Raw genomic sequence first — 16,197 nt, forward strand, 5'->3', positions numbered from 1 at the left:
AAAGCCCTGCCCCAGCTTTCTTGTAGGCCCCCTTCAGACACTGGAAAGCTGCTATAAGGTCACCTCAGATCCTCCTCTTCTCCAGGCTGAACAACTCAACATCCTCATCCTGTCTTCATAGGGGAAGTGCTCCAGACCTCTGATCATTTTAGTGGCTCTCCTCTGGAAACATTCCAGGAGCTCTATGTCCTTCCTGTTCTGGGGACTCCAGAACTGGACACAGTATTCCAGGAGGGGTCTCACAAGAGCAGAGTAGAGGGGGAGAATCACCACCCTTGAAGCTACCAGGATAGAAAGATGTGGCACACATTAATGTACTGTAACTTCTTTGTACTTCCTTCCTTGTGAAAATTTTTACTTCTATTTAGTACAATAATTAAGCTTTATAGTCAGATCCATTCATAGTGGCTAATTTTGAAACATGACTAATGGCAAATACAGCTACCAGAATACTTGTTTACCACAGTCCTTGTTTTGCACACCCAAAGGTCACGGTGACATATTTTCTAATTTTCTTTTTTTTTTTTTTTCTGTTGCCAAGGCACAGGAATTTTAGATAAGGTAAAGTAGTGGGAAAGATGGCTCACACCTTCAAGCTCTAGTTCTCTTCCTAGGGTATAGACATGAATTAATTTGAGGTTTTGCTTGTCCTGATGTTGTGGACTTTAATTTGAAAGTAGTTCTGGGGACACATGGGATATTACACATAACTCCCAACAAATGAAGAAAACTACAGTATTGCATATCCCAAGTCAAAGATCCATATAACCAATAGTCTCCTGTCCATATGTGTTCAATCATAAAAATATGAGGAAACGGGAAAATAATTTCAAACAAATAAGTAATCATTATTGTCTGGAGATACTGAGAGCTATAGATTGCATCATTTTTAGTAGACACCAGCAAATCAAAATAAAGTTATTCATGGTGTATACTCTCATTCTGGGACAGATTCAGCCCTTCATCATATTAAATGCATGTTCATGTAATCAGTGGCATAAAAATAATTACAGTAGCATAAAAAACAGTTTGATTAAATGGAAAACTAGGCTTTCTTTCCTCATTTAAGAATTTGGGAGGCTGAGTGGTAAAGTCTAATTATGTATTTGGGATTTTCATCAACTTGTCATTTCATTTAAGCCTTACACATATTGGGAAAAAAAAAGAATTACAGACTATAGTGATCACAGTAGCAATGTACAAATAGAGCTCAGGTTTATGCAGGACAGATCAGGATATTGCCTAGCTGTTTTCTGCTATATCCTACAAAAGATAAACCCTTAATCAGATGCTTCATTAGCATCAAGCATGGAAAAAACAGCTCATGCCAAGGATTACTTAATAAATGTAGTTAGTGGGAGAAATTATACATTGAAGAAAATACAAAATCCCTCAAATTAATCTTTGAAATACATGGAGTTTTACTCTGCTCTCTCTTCCACTGGGATAAATGAAGCATAATTCCATTTCAGTGACTTAAAAACACTAGTGTGGATGGAGAGGGAATTGAGCTTGCCTGGTCTCCCGGGGTTTTAAAAGATTTACATTTTTAAGGTGGAATTGTTTATCTCTAAAATTCGTGCTGGTACATTAAGAGGAAGAATCATTACACTCTGTCAAAGAGCAGAACCTTTTGACACATGTTCTCTGCCTGTTTACATGCTCACTGTCACTGCCATTGTGTGACTTCAGTACTGACTGGCTTAACTGTGCCACTGGCTGTAGGATTTGCAATTTAAAACAAACTGGATAATACATTTTAAAGTACTTGGTGAATCTTGGAAATGTACCTTGTTTTATGTTATTTATTGGTTTTACAATGTTAAATTCTTCCTGCTTGCATATGGCCATATCAAATTTGTCATTACTGTAGGCAGGCAGACAAGAATAGTTCCTAGGAATTTGAAAGTCTCTCCTTTGATTTTTTTGGTCAGCTTCCCTAACTTCCATGTCCATTGCTTAGTGTCAAGCAGACTTCACATATAATTATGCTGTCTGTACATATACCTTGACTAAAATGTTTTTATGCCTGGCCTGTCTGTCTGTTTCTAGTAAAGGTGACATATATCCTCTCCAGTGATTTATATGAATGACTTAATTTTTTTATAGATAAATGAGTAAGAAAGTGCATTCCATTGGTGGACTAAGAAGTCATAAGTCATCAAGCCCTGTTGTCTTAAAGACAGAAGAGACATGATGGTTTCTCTTACATTGTTTCAGTTCATAGTTTTATACCCTAAGAAAGCGTAACTGTGGGGGAAAATAATTACGTAAGCATGTTCCTTAGCATTCTACTGCAGAAATCAGCTGCTCCTGGACTTGATGGGTCCACATTTTGCTGGGTATAAGACTTGCTGGCTGATGGTGCACAAAGAATTGTAGTGAAAATAGAGTTAAAGCCACCTGGTGGCTGATCACAAGTGGTGTTTCCCAGGGCTCAATGTTGGGGCCACTTCTCTTTAATATCTGCATCAGTGACTGGGACGAGAGGATCAAGTACCCCTTCAAAAAGTTTGTAGGTGACACTAGGTTGGGCAGCAGTGTTCATCTGCCTGAGGGGTAGGAAGGCTCCACAGAGGGCCCTGAGCAGGCTGGATCAATGGGCCAAGGCCAAGTGTATGAGGATCAACAAGGCTGAGTGCTGCGTCCTTCACTTGGGTCACAATAACCCCAGACGATGCTACACGCTTGGGGAGGAGTGGGTAGAAATCTGCTCAGAGGAAAAAGGCTGGGGATGTTGGTCAACAGTTTGCTCAATACGAGCCAGCAATCTGACAAGATGGCAAAGAAGGCCAATGTGCTGGCTTGTAGCAAACATAGTGTGGCCAGCAGGAGCAGGGCAGTGATCGTGCCCCTGTACTCAGCACTGGTGAGGCTGCACCTCAAGTCCTGTGTTCACTTCTGGGTGAGTTCAGAGAAAGGCAAGGAATCTGGTAAAAAGTCTAGAGAACAAATTTTAGGAGAAGCATCTGAGGGAACTGGGATTGTTTAGTCTGGAGGAAAGGAGGCTGAGGGGAGAACTTGTTGCTCTCTACAATTACTTGAAAGGAGGTTATAGTGAGGTGGGTGTTGAACTCTTCTCCCAAGTAACAAGTGATAGAACAAACAAAGATGAAATGGTCTGAAGTTGTGCCAGGGGAGGTTTTGATTGCAAAAAAAAATATTCACTGGAAGGGTTGCCAAGCACTGGAACAGACTTTCCAAGGGAGTGATGGAGTCACCATCCCTGGAGTTATTTAGAAGATGTGTGGACATGATGCTTAGAAACACAGTTTAGTGGTGGATTTGGCAGTGATAGGTTATGGGTTGGCCTTTATGATTTTTAAGGTCTTTTCCATCTGAAACAATTCTATGACTCTGTGTATTATTTCAATCCCATTTCTTATCAGAAAGCTATTGCTCTCTCATTACCATGGACAAAAGTGTCTGAATATGAATCATTGGTGGGTATCTACCATTTTATGAGAGCAAGTTGTTGTCGATGACAGCTTCAGTGTGAGCCATCTTTGTGTGCTTGCACAGTATGAGGCTGGTGCTTGCTTGACACTAATCCCTGCTTCCAGATCTTTTCATTCCTGTGACAAAGAGGTAATCCTCTGGTGTAACTCAGTATTCACAATTCTGATCTCAATAGGAGAATTACATTTTTTAAAAAGGGATTCCTTGCTTCTCCCCATGCTTCTGGGCAAAAAACATGCTTCACATATAGGCAGTAGTTAAATCCTTTGTTGAGAATATCATACGTGCAAATGAGCACATAAGTGTTCTCTTTTTTTAAAGGCTGATACTGTTAAAATTGTTTCCCCATTTTGAAAACCTTGCCTTTTTAGTTGTCCTTGACAGTGACAGATTGATGGTTATTTACACTAGGGCTCATTCAGAAACTATTTTAAGCCTTTTTATACCATGGCATTGGCAAGGGGAAGCAAGCCTTGTAAAAAATTGAATTGTTTTAACAGATTGGCATTCAAGAAGACTATTGCTCACTTCAGTCATTTTTTCTAGGTATAGAAGGCACATCAGTTAATGCAGACTGGTGCCTGGAATGCAATGAAAATTGGCACTGCTTGATTCTTGGAAGAGACCCCAGAAAGACACCTGTATAATCATTCCTGATTGGAGCCATGGGTGCTCTTCAAATGTGCTTGCTCCCCAAGTTCTTTCTTGGATCTGAATGCATCACTGTGTGTAAACTTGGCCCATGCTGTAGTGCTGTATGGAGCAGGATGGGATCGGGGATGGGTCTTCAGTGCATCTGGGTTAGGTATTGACAATCTGTTGACACTACAGCAGGTGTCCAAAACTTCCACAGCTCATGTTGGGTGATTTTAACCTATTTTGTGGCCAGGATAACCTCTGTGGCCATTACAGAAACACACAGAGGTCAGCATGCTTATGCTCCATTATTAAAACATTTCTTGACATCAGACGTTAGACTCAGATGATCTCACACACTGGAAAATAAATACGTAACCAAGTGTTATTTTGTGGAAATTTTTAATACAGCTTGTCTGGAGTTTCATGGCTGAGTACATCTAGGGGAAATGGGGGGTCAATGAGAAGTTCAGGGACTCAGGCTTGGACAAAATTCTACATCAACAGCCAAGATAGGATGTAGTTCGAATATTTAGAAAGGCAATTAGAAGCATTTGAAACATACAAAAATAATCAGGACATTTGGGTGAATTTGTCTTTCCCAGAAGAGACATTAATAACCATTTTAACAACATTGTTTACCTCCTGCTACTTAAGTGGAAAGAGCAAATTGTAATGTAGTTTCAGAATGAACTATTTTTGTCAAAGCCAGACTGTTTCAAAGCCCTAAGCAAATAACTGGATTTGTTAAAAATTTTCACGTCAATGAGTTTTTTTTTATCCCGTAGTTCTCAAAAAAAAAAAAAAAAAAAAAAGCTGCTGCTTCTTCCAAGATGAGGTTGCAAGCAAGAAAGAAGTTAGGTTGGAATTTTGATGTTTTTTTGGGTTTTTTTAAATCACTTACTTTATATTGAATTTTATATGTGGCACATAGAGCAGAAGAGACAAATTTACTATCACTGGCACCTGAAGGGCATCTTTGTCATTAATCAGGTCCTCTGTGATGTTAACTTTCACTCTTTCCTGTATCCTTTTGGATGCACTTCATCACTGTGTGCTGGAGACTAATTTTAACAGGTGTGAACAGAAATATCCACGGTTTGGCAGAGTAAAGTATTACAGAGATTTCAGAGTAATACCTCTGATACTTAGCCAATTTGTAGTGATTATCTGAAGCCTGAGAGAATATTTCAGTGTCCTAATGTTAAAAGAGGGGATTTCTGCACAGAAGAGAGGAAAGAAGCAGCCAACAGTCCAAGATGAATGTATTGGACAGGAGTGCATGAACTATAGGAAATGGATTTTTTTGCAAATGCTTTTCAGAAACTCACAAAAAATAAAAAATTCTAATTCTGATTTTTATTTTAATTCTAATTTAATTTTAGTTCTAATTCTAACTCTGATTCAGCTCTAATTCTGATTGGATTTTTCTGCCTTTTTCATTCCTGAAATGCTTTGATTTGTACTTATATCCTTTACTGCTTAGATATTTTCATGGTGGTTTTAAAACTGTCTTTAAAACACATTTTAAAATGAAATTTAAAATCAATTTTGCATCACTCAAAAAACTTCTAGCCTTATCTAAAGGCTAAAGCGAAACCCTTAACTGCTAGCTACTTGGTTGCTTTATTAAAAATCAAACTACAAGTTTTTCTGAAAAGGAAACAAAAAATGTTATCTCTGAAAGCTATTGAGAGGTCTATGTTCTGTCTGGAAAATAGTAGTGCTAACTGTTCATATGAGTTGCTACTTTAAAGTATAACCCATAAAATTTGACTTACAAAAGTCATTTCTCCATGACAAGTGAGGAAAAAATGAGTTGGCATTTTACTGGTTTTGGGGTTTTGGGGTGGGTTGGTTATTTGTATTTTTTTCCTGTTGCCTGGAGAACAATAAGTTGTTTTCATTAATAAGACAAGAGTCAGAGCACTTAAGACCTAACTCACAAATCAAAGATGGTCCAGTATCTACCAAAGACTGATACTGCCAGGAAATATAACTGGAGAGATTCGCTCCAGAAGCAGAGTGTACCTGATGATATAAGGTGTAACGTGCTTGAGGGTGTTTATGGTTGTACAATTCTTTATGCTATGCAGAGCTACATCAGATGGAACAGACTTGCCCTAGTCTGGGTCTTTCTCTGGGTGGGGGATTAGACTCAATGATCTTCAGAAATCCCTTGCAACCTTCCAACCCCTGACATTCTGTGATTCTGTGATTCTGTGATTCTGTGTCTGTACTGAGTGTAAGAACTGAGTCTCCTACTTATCTGACCAATCTGAAGTTCTCATCTGAGAGGTGCCTTTTCCCTATGCATTTTCCCTTCCTCTGAAGTAATTTCCTGAATCTCTTTAAGACCTGACCATGTAGATGCACAGACTTTAAAATATTGACAGGTATACTAATGAGTGCAAAGGTTCCAGTGAGCAGTTGTTTTGATTGATTGCTTCATTGCTGTGCTTTATACATTTTAGGAAGTATGGTGTAATCATAATGTGTAAATCAGGGTCAGGGATTTTGCTAACTTCTGTTAACTTGTTAATAAGAATTTGTATGCATTAAATAATGGTGCAGCTTTGAATGGCAAGGTTTTTGTCTGAGCTAATTTTTTACACCTCTAAATCAAGAATGCCATTGCGAGGTTAGTATAGCTTTTATCACTGAAAATCTGGTGTCTCTTTGGCTTCTTTTCAAAAAAAATTAATCAGGAACTTAGTATCAGTCCCCAGGCATTCACTGGAGAGATCTCCACCAAGCTCAGTGTGCTTTAGTTCACTCCATTAAGAAATCTGCAGAAGTTTAAGTGGAGAGTGCTTCTGCCCTTAGTGACACTGGATGTATTAGGTTCCAAATATGTTAAAAATCTGAAGGAACACACCAGAAAAATTATTCTATCTGCAAAAGGCAAATACACTGAATTCTTATGTCATGTTACTTTTTGCTCAACAGCTTGTCCACCAGGAACATACAAGCCTGAGGGTTCACCAGGTGGAATCAGCACTTGCATCTCATGTCCTGATGAGAATCATACTTCTCCTCCAGGAAGTACCAGCATTGAGGATTGTACATGCCGGGAGGGGTATCATGCTATAGGACAAACCTGTGAAGGTAAGTGCTTCCATCCTGGAACAGAATACCCTTGGAATGCACAATATAGTGCTGGGACAACTTTGTTGTTGTGTTTGCACTATAGAGGATATGTCAAATTGCATGCAAGATTGTCTCTGTCATTCCAAAACAACAAAAGCACCAAGATGCAAGTCAAGTTGGAAATGAAAAAAGTTTTTTTCTTTCATTAGCCTATTGTACTCCAGTTGTTATTGTAACTCTGCTGTGATTATTTCATTATTTAGTTGTTCACTGCCCTGAACTGAAGCCCCCTGAAAATGGTTACTTTGTCCAGAATGTCTGCAACAATTACTTTAATGCTGCTTGTGGAATCCGATGCAAAGCTGGATTTGATCTAATGGGAAGCAGCATCCGGCTTTGTCAGCCAAATGGCCAGTGGTCTGGATCAGAGGCTACTTGCAGAGGTATGACTGTTGTCTGTTTAAAGTCTTTTTCTGTTGGATTGTTTTGCTCTTAAGAGTGTTTTTCTCTATGTGCTATCTATTCGGGCATTCAGATCTGATCCTGTCAGCTTTGGGGTGAAAGAATGTTCCAAAGGTAAACTCCAGATCCAGGTACTCTATTTCTCTCCTTCCTAAACTTGAAGCAGAATGTCTACAATAGAAAATGCAGAACAATATTTACTGGTCGAACAGCCTTTTGCAAGTGAATCTACAGTCTCCATCCTTAAAGCTCTCACCACATAATTTCTGTGTATTATCCAGTGTACCCATGAAGTAGTCAAATATATAACAAAATCTTGTCACGTGGGTGTTTTAGAATATCCACCAGACTCATTGCATAGACAAATGCTTGCACTGGGAGGCATAAACCATGAAATAATGACATTTTTCTTTCTTACAAGAAATAGGAAAGCTTGTACCTTGAGCTATCCTCAATTCCGAGTGAAGTTTCACTAGGGAGCAGCTGGGAGTATCCAACAAGCTCACTGTTAGACACTGTCAAATGGAAAAGAAATAAATAGAAGGTGTGAAACAGAGGAGATGTGGGAATAAGTATAGTGAAAAACATTATTTCTGGAGCTCTTAAAAGTAAATGGGAACATAATTTCCCTTTCTTATTACTTGTTTCTGCCTGAGATTAGGTTCTTGGTGATTTAGAAGGGGAGCTGCATCCCCATGTACTCCTGTCTTCCATGGAGGACTTGAGAAAACAGGCAGCAGCTCATATATCCTCAAGAGCCACAGCTTCTTGTTCAACATATTTAACTTGAGTTGGATGCACTTTACATAAGTGTGCTGCACTGGAAGGCAGTAAATAAGAAGTAATGATCTCCTTCTATAACTCTAGCTTTGATTTCAAGAACAGAGGCAAAATATTTTTGGAGGCATTAGCACTTTATGACACTGTAGCAAGCACTGCAACCCTTAAAGAAGCAGCAAGTCATGATTCTGAGAGCAGGGATTTGAGCTAGAATTCCTTAGGACATTACTATATAGCAGCTCAGTTAGGGTTACATTGGACTCTTCTTTAGGTTATTCTGGAAAACTTAGTCTTCCTTAATAGTTTCCATTGACAAAGGTTGGGAAGGAGAGGCTTCTAATAGAAGACAAATTGATGGCCAGTACCCTGGAGATATCTTGAGAAACTACTTAGAGCTGTTGACTTCCCAGCAGTCAAAACATAGACTGAAGATATGTGCTACTTCAGGTAGACTGAGATACTGGACAACAGCTACCTGCCTGTCAAAGCCTCTGTCCCACAGGAGTCTCCAGTGCAAAAAATCTGGGGAAAGGTGCAGACAGTCACAAAAAAGGGATCATCTTCATCGTCTATAAAGAAATGAACTATTCTACTGCTTGGAAAACTTTCTGGGGTATTTAAAAATATTCACCTACTGGGTGTTAGTAATCTTCCTTTAACAGGGAATTTGTCTGGAAAGTTGGGAAAAAGTCTTCCTTGAGATATTGTCTTGATACTGAGCTAATATCCTCTGAAGGAGTGAAAAGGCATACTTGTGCTTTTCTTCTGCCATTCTCCATCATACCAAAAACTTCCAATTTAAAAAAAAAAAAAAAAAAAATTATTACAAATCCTACCTTCACATTTGCTGGATGTGCTACTATCAGGTCACTCAGACTGTAAAAAGGAGGAAGATCAAAGGCACGGTTTATAGCTGTTTTGCTAATCCCAGTAGTATTTTACCACATAAATTAAGAAGGGAGAAAGAAGAAAAATCCCTTTGCGCTGCTTTGAATTTTGACATAAAACACTCCTCGGTTGCTTTGCTAGCTGAAATTTGCTCTGTATTGGAAAGTAATTAATGCGGTCATGTCATGCAATTAACAGTTAGCCATGGGGAGGAAAAAAAACAAAAACCAAAAAAACAAAGCCTGTATTTAATCCTGCAGATGTATTAGGGGAAACCCTGAGCAAGTGTAATAATGTTACCGGTTTTGTTGTCATCATGGGCTTTTTGGAAATGTTTTTCTCTCATAAAAAGTGCCTTATTGACAAGAGGATGGTGTTGTGTTTAGAGCATGGAACCTTAACCAGGGAGACTCAGTTAAAGATTTCTGACAGAGACATACTGAGATACTGAAACACTGAGGAGGTAGGAGCCCTACAGCTATGCAGTCCTTCCAGAAGAGATGGATAGACTCCTTCTCTGCAACCGAAGTAACATTGCTGAGAGCCTCCTCAGTGCTCTCACTTCATTCAGGCTTCTTCAGTAATCGTTCCTTCCTTCCTTCCTTCCTTCCTTCCTTCCTTCCTTCCTTCCTTCCTTCCTTCCTTCCTTCCTTCCTTCCTTCCTTCCTTCCTTCCTTCCTTCCTTCCTTCCTTCCTTCCTTCCTTCCTTCCTTCCTTCCTTCCTTCCTTCCTTCCTTCCTTCCTTCCTTCCTTCCTTCCTTCCTTCCTTCCTTCCTTCCTTCCTTCCTTCCTTCCTCCCTCCCTCCCTCCCTCCCTCCCTCCCTCCCTCCTTCCCTCCCTCCCTCTCTTCCTTCCTTCCTTCCTCCCTCCCTCCCTCCCTCCTTCCCTCCCTCCCTCTCTTCCTTCCTTCCTCCCTCCCTCCCTCCCTTCCTCCCTCCCTCCCTCCCTCCCTCCCTTTCTCCCTTTCTCTCTTCCTTCCTCTCTTCCTTCCTTCTTCCTCTCTTCCTTCCTTCCTCTCTTCCTCTCTTCCTCTCTTCCTTCCTCTCTCCTCCCCTCCTCCTCTCCCTCCTCTCCTTCCTCTCTTTTCTCCTCTCCTTCCTCTCTCTCTCTCTCCCCTCCCTTTGCTCTTTCCTCTCTCTCTTGTCCAATGTCCATAGGTTTTGCTGCAGACCTTTTTGCCATTCAGATGCTACCATGGTTGTCTTTAAAAAAGTCTTTATTTAATATGGTTTTGATAGCTTTGAGGGCCTTGTAGTTAGTGGCATTTATAGAGCTGCCTTTCAGAGGCTGCTCAGGGTGTCTGCACATTTCTTAGTTTAAGGCTTCAGTCCCTTCAGTCTGTGTGTCCACTTGCAGGTGTATCCTGTCTCATCAGTATGCAGAGTAAAGAGCTACTGGGAAAAGGAAAGAAAGTTGCCAAGCAGGCTTACTTTCTAGTGCCTTTGGAGAGGTTTGCAGCAGACAGCATGGATCAGTTGTTAAAATACCCACCCTAAACCACACAGAAGTCATTTAGATCTCTGTAGACACCGTCAGCAGAGGTTGCCCTCCTGCTAGCAAGCTCAACAGACATTTTGGAGAACAGTCCAGGGAGAACAGAGTTCAGGGATCTTCAGTCTTCCTGAGTATATTTTTGAGCAGTTGCCCTTCTGTGGTTTTTTTCCCCTAATAACTGTTGAACATACTAAGCAGTTTCTACCAACTTCAGCTGAGAGCAGAGTTTTCAACACACACGTTTTCCACTGGTTGTGAAAATCAATAGCTGTTTGTTGAAGAGGGGCATGAATTACTGAAGGAAAAGATACATGAGGACCCTGGCATGCATGTGCATATGAGGACTTCATGTCACATGGTTGTCATACAAGAATGACCATCACATAGCCATGGCCAGACAGTAAATGTGTATAGCTTAGTTGTTCAAAGCTCCCAAAGGCCACGTGGTATGTATGCAATTCAGAGTCTTGTCCAGAGGGGAACAAGGGCACAAATGCAGAAGTGTGTGATATTGGGTGAAGAGGAGAGTTGGAGGCAGTGCAAAGCAAAGAGATCCTAGAAGAAGAGTTTGAGCTTGAAACACTGAAAGAAAGAATGTAAATTCAGGCCATACTAGTGCTATTACTTTTTTATTCTTCATCATTCAGCTGTTTTGGGATCAGTATTTATAACAGTTTAGCTTTGTGGTAAATTGCAACATCACTAGCAAAACCATAAGACACTCTGAGGATCATCCTCCATCATGCCCCACTTGTTTTTCTCCACATGCATCCTGCACATAGCAGCCATGTGCTGTTTGCTGTGTTTATGAGACATGTCAGGAGAAAGGCCAACGTATTGAGCAGCAGCTAGGACTCCCTGCACATTGCCTACACCTGACAGGTCTCTTGTCTCAGCAGCAGTCTGATTTGTTCCTTCTCATCTGCTGTCCTGCTGTCTATGAATGGCTAGTATGACTGTCCTTCTTCCAGTCTCTCTCTTCCCTACCATGATGACTGTTCTGATTTGTTTCATAAGACTACCTTTCAGGAAGAGGAAGGCATCAGGCCTTTGAAAAAAAATCAGCCCTGTTCCAGCCCTGTTCTCCAAATTTGTACAGACTACTGTAACAAGTGTACAAGCTAGAACCTGTGCCACCCCTGAAAACTTGGTCAAACTAGTGTAACACCACCATTGATTCTCAGTGCTAGAGAGTTAACTGGTATGTTTTCATTTCCTTTTGCAGTTCGAACATGTCCCAAACTTCAGGTTCCTGAAAATGGACACATTAATTGTTCAACGGCTGATATCTCCTATAAGACAGTATGTTTTGTGACCTGTAATGAGGGCTATGAAATAGAAGGTAACAGCAAACTCACCTGCCAGGGAACCTCACAATGGGATTCAAAGGAGCCGAAGTGTGTGGGTAAGTATCTGATCACAGTCTGTTGGTACATGTCAGAGTGAAGCTGTTCTGACATACTGTGAGAAACAATATCTATTTTAATACTTAGTGAAGCTAAGATAGGAATGGAGATTTGTCTGTGGGTGTTTTATACAGGTCTTAGAAGTTGGAGCAAGACAAAGGAATTTGTAAGTGCAGAGATTATCACTGAAATCCAGCACAGGCACTGATAACTAAAAGGTGGTTGCATCTGGTGAGTGTTAAAACACTGTCACACAATGTGTTGTAGGAAACATGCAAGTTACAGGTCTACACTGTGGATTAAATGTGAACAACCAGGGGTTCAAGTTACCATCTGAAATCTAAAGATTAACTCCAGACAAGAAGAGAGGTGTGTTAGCCAGTCACTGGGTGCTGAGCAGGATGTGGCAGTTGTCACTTTTGCTGAACTTCTAGCAGGAAATCAGAGTTCAGGCATGCTAGGGACCAAGCACTTCTAAGGCAGGATTCAAAGGTCAGACCAGCTGTACTGGGGTAGGTAAGCATAAGTTGCTGTTACAGACATAAAGGAATTCAGAAGTACCATTTAGCACTAGTATTAAAATAACCTAGCAAGGTAAGAGACAGAAATGCAGTTTAAACATTTCCAAGGGCATTCTGGAAAAAAAAAAAAAAAAAAAAAAAAAAAATCCAGCAATTCAGAAGCTGATCTAGTGATCTAGCTGATCTGAAAGCAGTGTGAACTGCTGAAAGAAATTTCATCCGAGTCCAGTAAGTGTGGTCCCAATAGGGTGAGTTGGATTGAACTTGCCTATTTTCTGCTGTTTTACTAGAAGCCTGAAAATATGGACTTCTTGTGGGACAAGAATAAATTTCTAACTGTAGCTATATTCTCATAAATGATTAAAATAATCCACAACTATTAATTTATCAAGAGAGTTTGTTAAGAGATCCTAATCTTTCTTCTGTTGAAGTCAGTGGAAAAACTTCAATTAACTTCAAAAGCAAGGGACCCTGAAATCCTGTTGGAAGATTATAATTGGAAGATTAACTGCATTCATCAGTTGAATCCATCCATCCTAGCTTAGCATTTTGATTATTAAAATCCAGCTCTACTCTGTGTCAGAAGATTTCTTCACACCATGTAATATTGCCTCCATTCTTGGATTACCCCTGGCAATAGCTTGTTTTTCCTGAGTCTAAAAATGTTGAGTAAAAGTTACCCTTGATTGCCACAGAGTGCTAGCTGGAAAATGTCTCTGCTGTTTCCTGTTGTATTTAGTACAAGCCTGATGAGATGCAAATCTGACTAAAATAGTGTCCTCTGGAAAAAAAAAAAATCTTTTGTACTCAATAATCTAAATGCTCATCATCATTATAAAATCATAGAATTGTGGAATCATTTTGCTTGGAAAAGACCTTAAAGATCATAAAGGCCAACCCATAACCTATCACTGCCAAATCCACCACTAAGCTGTGTTTCTAAGCACCACACCACACATCTTCTAAATAACTCCAGGGATGGTGATTCCATCACTCCCCTGGAAAGTCTGTTCCAGTGCTTGGCAACCCTTCCAGTGAATATTTTTTTTTGCAATCAAAACCTCCCCTGGCACAACTTCAGACCGTTTCATCTTTGTTTGTTCTATCACCTGTTACTTGGGAGAAGAGTTCAACACCCACCTCACTATAACCTCCTTTCAAGTAATTGTAGAGAGCAACAAGTTCTCCCCTCAGCCTCCTTTCCTCCAGACTAAACAATCCCAGTTCCCTCAGATGCTTCTCCTAAAATTTGTTCTCTAGACTTTTTACCAGATTCCTTGCCTTTCTCTGAACTCACCCAGAAGTGAACACAGGACTTGAGGTGCAGCCTCACCAGTGCTGAGTACAGGGGCACGATCACTGCCCTGCTCCTGCTGGCCACACTATGTTTGCTACAAGCCAGCACATTGGCCTTCTTTGCCATCTTGTCAGATTGCTGGCTCGTATTGAGCAAACTGTTGACCAACATCCCCAGCCTTTTTCCTCTGAGCAGATTTCTACCCACTCCTCCCCAAGCGTGTAGCATTGTCTGGGGTTATTGTGACCCAAGTGAAGGACGCAGCACTCAGCCTTGTTGATCCTCATACACTTGGCCTTGGCCCATTGATCCAGCCTGCTCAGGGCGCTCTGTGGAGCCTTCCTACCCCTCAGGCAGATGAACACTGCTGCCCAACCTAGTGTCACCTACAAACTTACTGAAGGGGTACTTGATCCTCTCGTCCCAGTCACTGATGCAGATATTAAAGAGAAGTGGCCCCAACACTGAGCCCTGGGCAACACCACTTGTGATTGGCCACCAGGTGGCTTTAACTCTGACCACTACAACTCTTTGTTGTAGTTGTTATTTTGGTAATAGCCTGCAAGTCTTTTACCCAGCGAAGTGTGCACCCATCATAGCCATGAGCTGCCAATTTCTCCAGGAAAATGCAGTGGGAAATGGCATAAACAGATCTATTAATGTCTAGGTAAACAACATCCACTCCCTTTCCCTCATTCACTAAGTAAGTCACCTTAGGGAAAGATCAGGTTAGTCAAGCAGAACTTGCCTTTAATGAGCGCACTCAATTAACTGGGACATTATTGTGGAGGTATCCTGTGGCTATTTTCAGTTTGAACAGCTTGCTATTATTTATCATCTGCTGCATAAGAGACACCAGGATTCTTTCTTTATTTAGGTTTTAGTAATGCTAATTTATTAATTTCCCACCCTTCTGTTGGACAAAATGAAGTGGAATTAGTTTCAGTCCCTTAACTTGAAAGAGATTTAATGGACTTTGTGGTACTCTCCTAGCTCTTTTTCTAAATTCTTCTGAGTTTGAGATCTCATCAGTGCAAAGTTTACCATAGTGAAAAGTTAGCTCACTGAACCTGGACTACAGCCATCTATAACCATAACTCTTCCGTGACAGCTTGGATTGTTTACTGTTGCTTCCGTGAGGTTTGTTGTCATATGCATCTTTTTCCAAGAAACTAGAAATTAATGCAAGTCATGTTCTTGTGTTTCTTTCTCCACTGGCAAAAGATTAATATCCATCACATTAAAATCGATTAATTTTGCAAGGTATTGTTCTCCGTGCTTTGTCCAGGTTCAGCGAGGGTAAAACCCTCGGATGGCATCCAGGGTGGTAATGCCATCTAGTGTTGAAAGAAATACTGTGCCAGACCTTTACTTGAAGTTGGCCAGTTCTTTCCCTGAAACTGTTTGCAAAAGGCTTAAGGAGATGTGATCTCTTTTTGGTAATCTCTTCTCTTGCTGCAAAATTGATTCCTCTTGATATTAAGGATTTTAATACAGTGTTGTGACTCACAGGCAGCTGCAGATGAAAGCACTTTTTTCCTCTATTATTTCCCTAATCATATGACTAATACAATGGATGTTACTATGCTTCTCATATAATACAGACTTCCCCAGCTAGCTTGATCAAACCCTGGGCCTGATAAAAAATCCAAATAAAACTATTGCAGTTGTTTTTGTTTTGTTTTGTTTTGCTTTTTTTCTCGTAAAAACCTGTCTCACTTAGAAGAGATTCCCTCAGGCTAGATATACCAAGGGTTATTCTGAATGTTTGTCAGATGTTTCAGGATTGTGATCTCCTAGGATTTTACTAGTATGGTTTCAGATGCATCGACCAGGAGGACTGGTACTGCTTCCCCAAAGCTGCAGTGTTCCCTGGTGTTCATGCTTATACCTTTCACAGTTTTTCTTCTAGTTGTCCCCAGAGTAGCATGTATTTTAATGCTTTTAACTTGTCCTTTCAAACATTGTTTTTTCCAATTTCTGATGTGCCTGCTATTTTTCAGTTACCTTCCTGTGTTGAGGAACCAAAAGTCAGGGTTTGTTGTTTTTTTTTCTGATGGAGTTATTTTACATGGCGTAGCAAACTGTCTGCCTGAAATGAACAAAGATGTTAACAATTCTGTTATTTGTATTGGTTACAAGGAAGTGTAGTCTTTAATTGCTC

The 16,197-nt window shown here is 40.4% G+C and overlaps 1 protein-coding gene across 4 annotated transcripts in view; it reads left to right on the plus strand.

Annotated features, from left to right (window-relative positions):
• The window catches only part of SVEP1 (sushi, von Willebrand factor type A, EGF and pentraxin domain containing 1), a 123,736-nt gene that overhangs the window by 34,042 nt on the left and 73,497 nt on the right, over window positions 1-16,197 (plus strand). For all 4 annotated transcript variants that reach the window (XM_071731876.1, XM_071731874.1, XM_071731873.1 and 1 more), the window contains exons 4-6: window positions 7,045-7,203; window positions 7,449-7,628; window positions 12,035-12,214. In XM_071731876.1, the coding sequence (XP_071587977.1) occupies window positions 7,045-7,203; window positions 7,449-7,628; window positions 12,035-12,214 (519 nt within the window). The remainder of the gene's footprint in view (window positions 1-7,044; window positions 7,204-7,448; window positions 7,629-12,034; window positions 12,215-16,197) is intronic.

This window comes from Heliangelus exortis, chromosome Z (assembly GCF_036169615.1).
Source record: "Heliangelus exortis chromosome Z, bHelExo1.hap1, whole genome shotgun sequence".
Lineage (NCBI taxonomy): Eukaryota > Metazoa > Chordata > Aves > Apodiformes > Trochilidae > Heliangelus > Heliangelus exortis.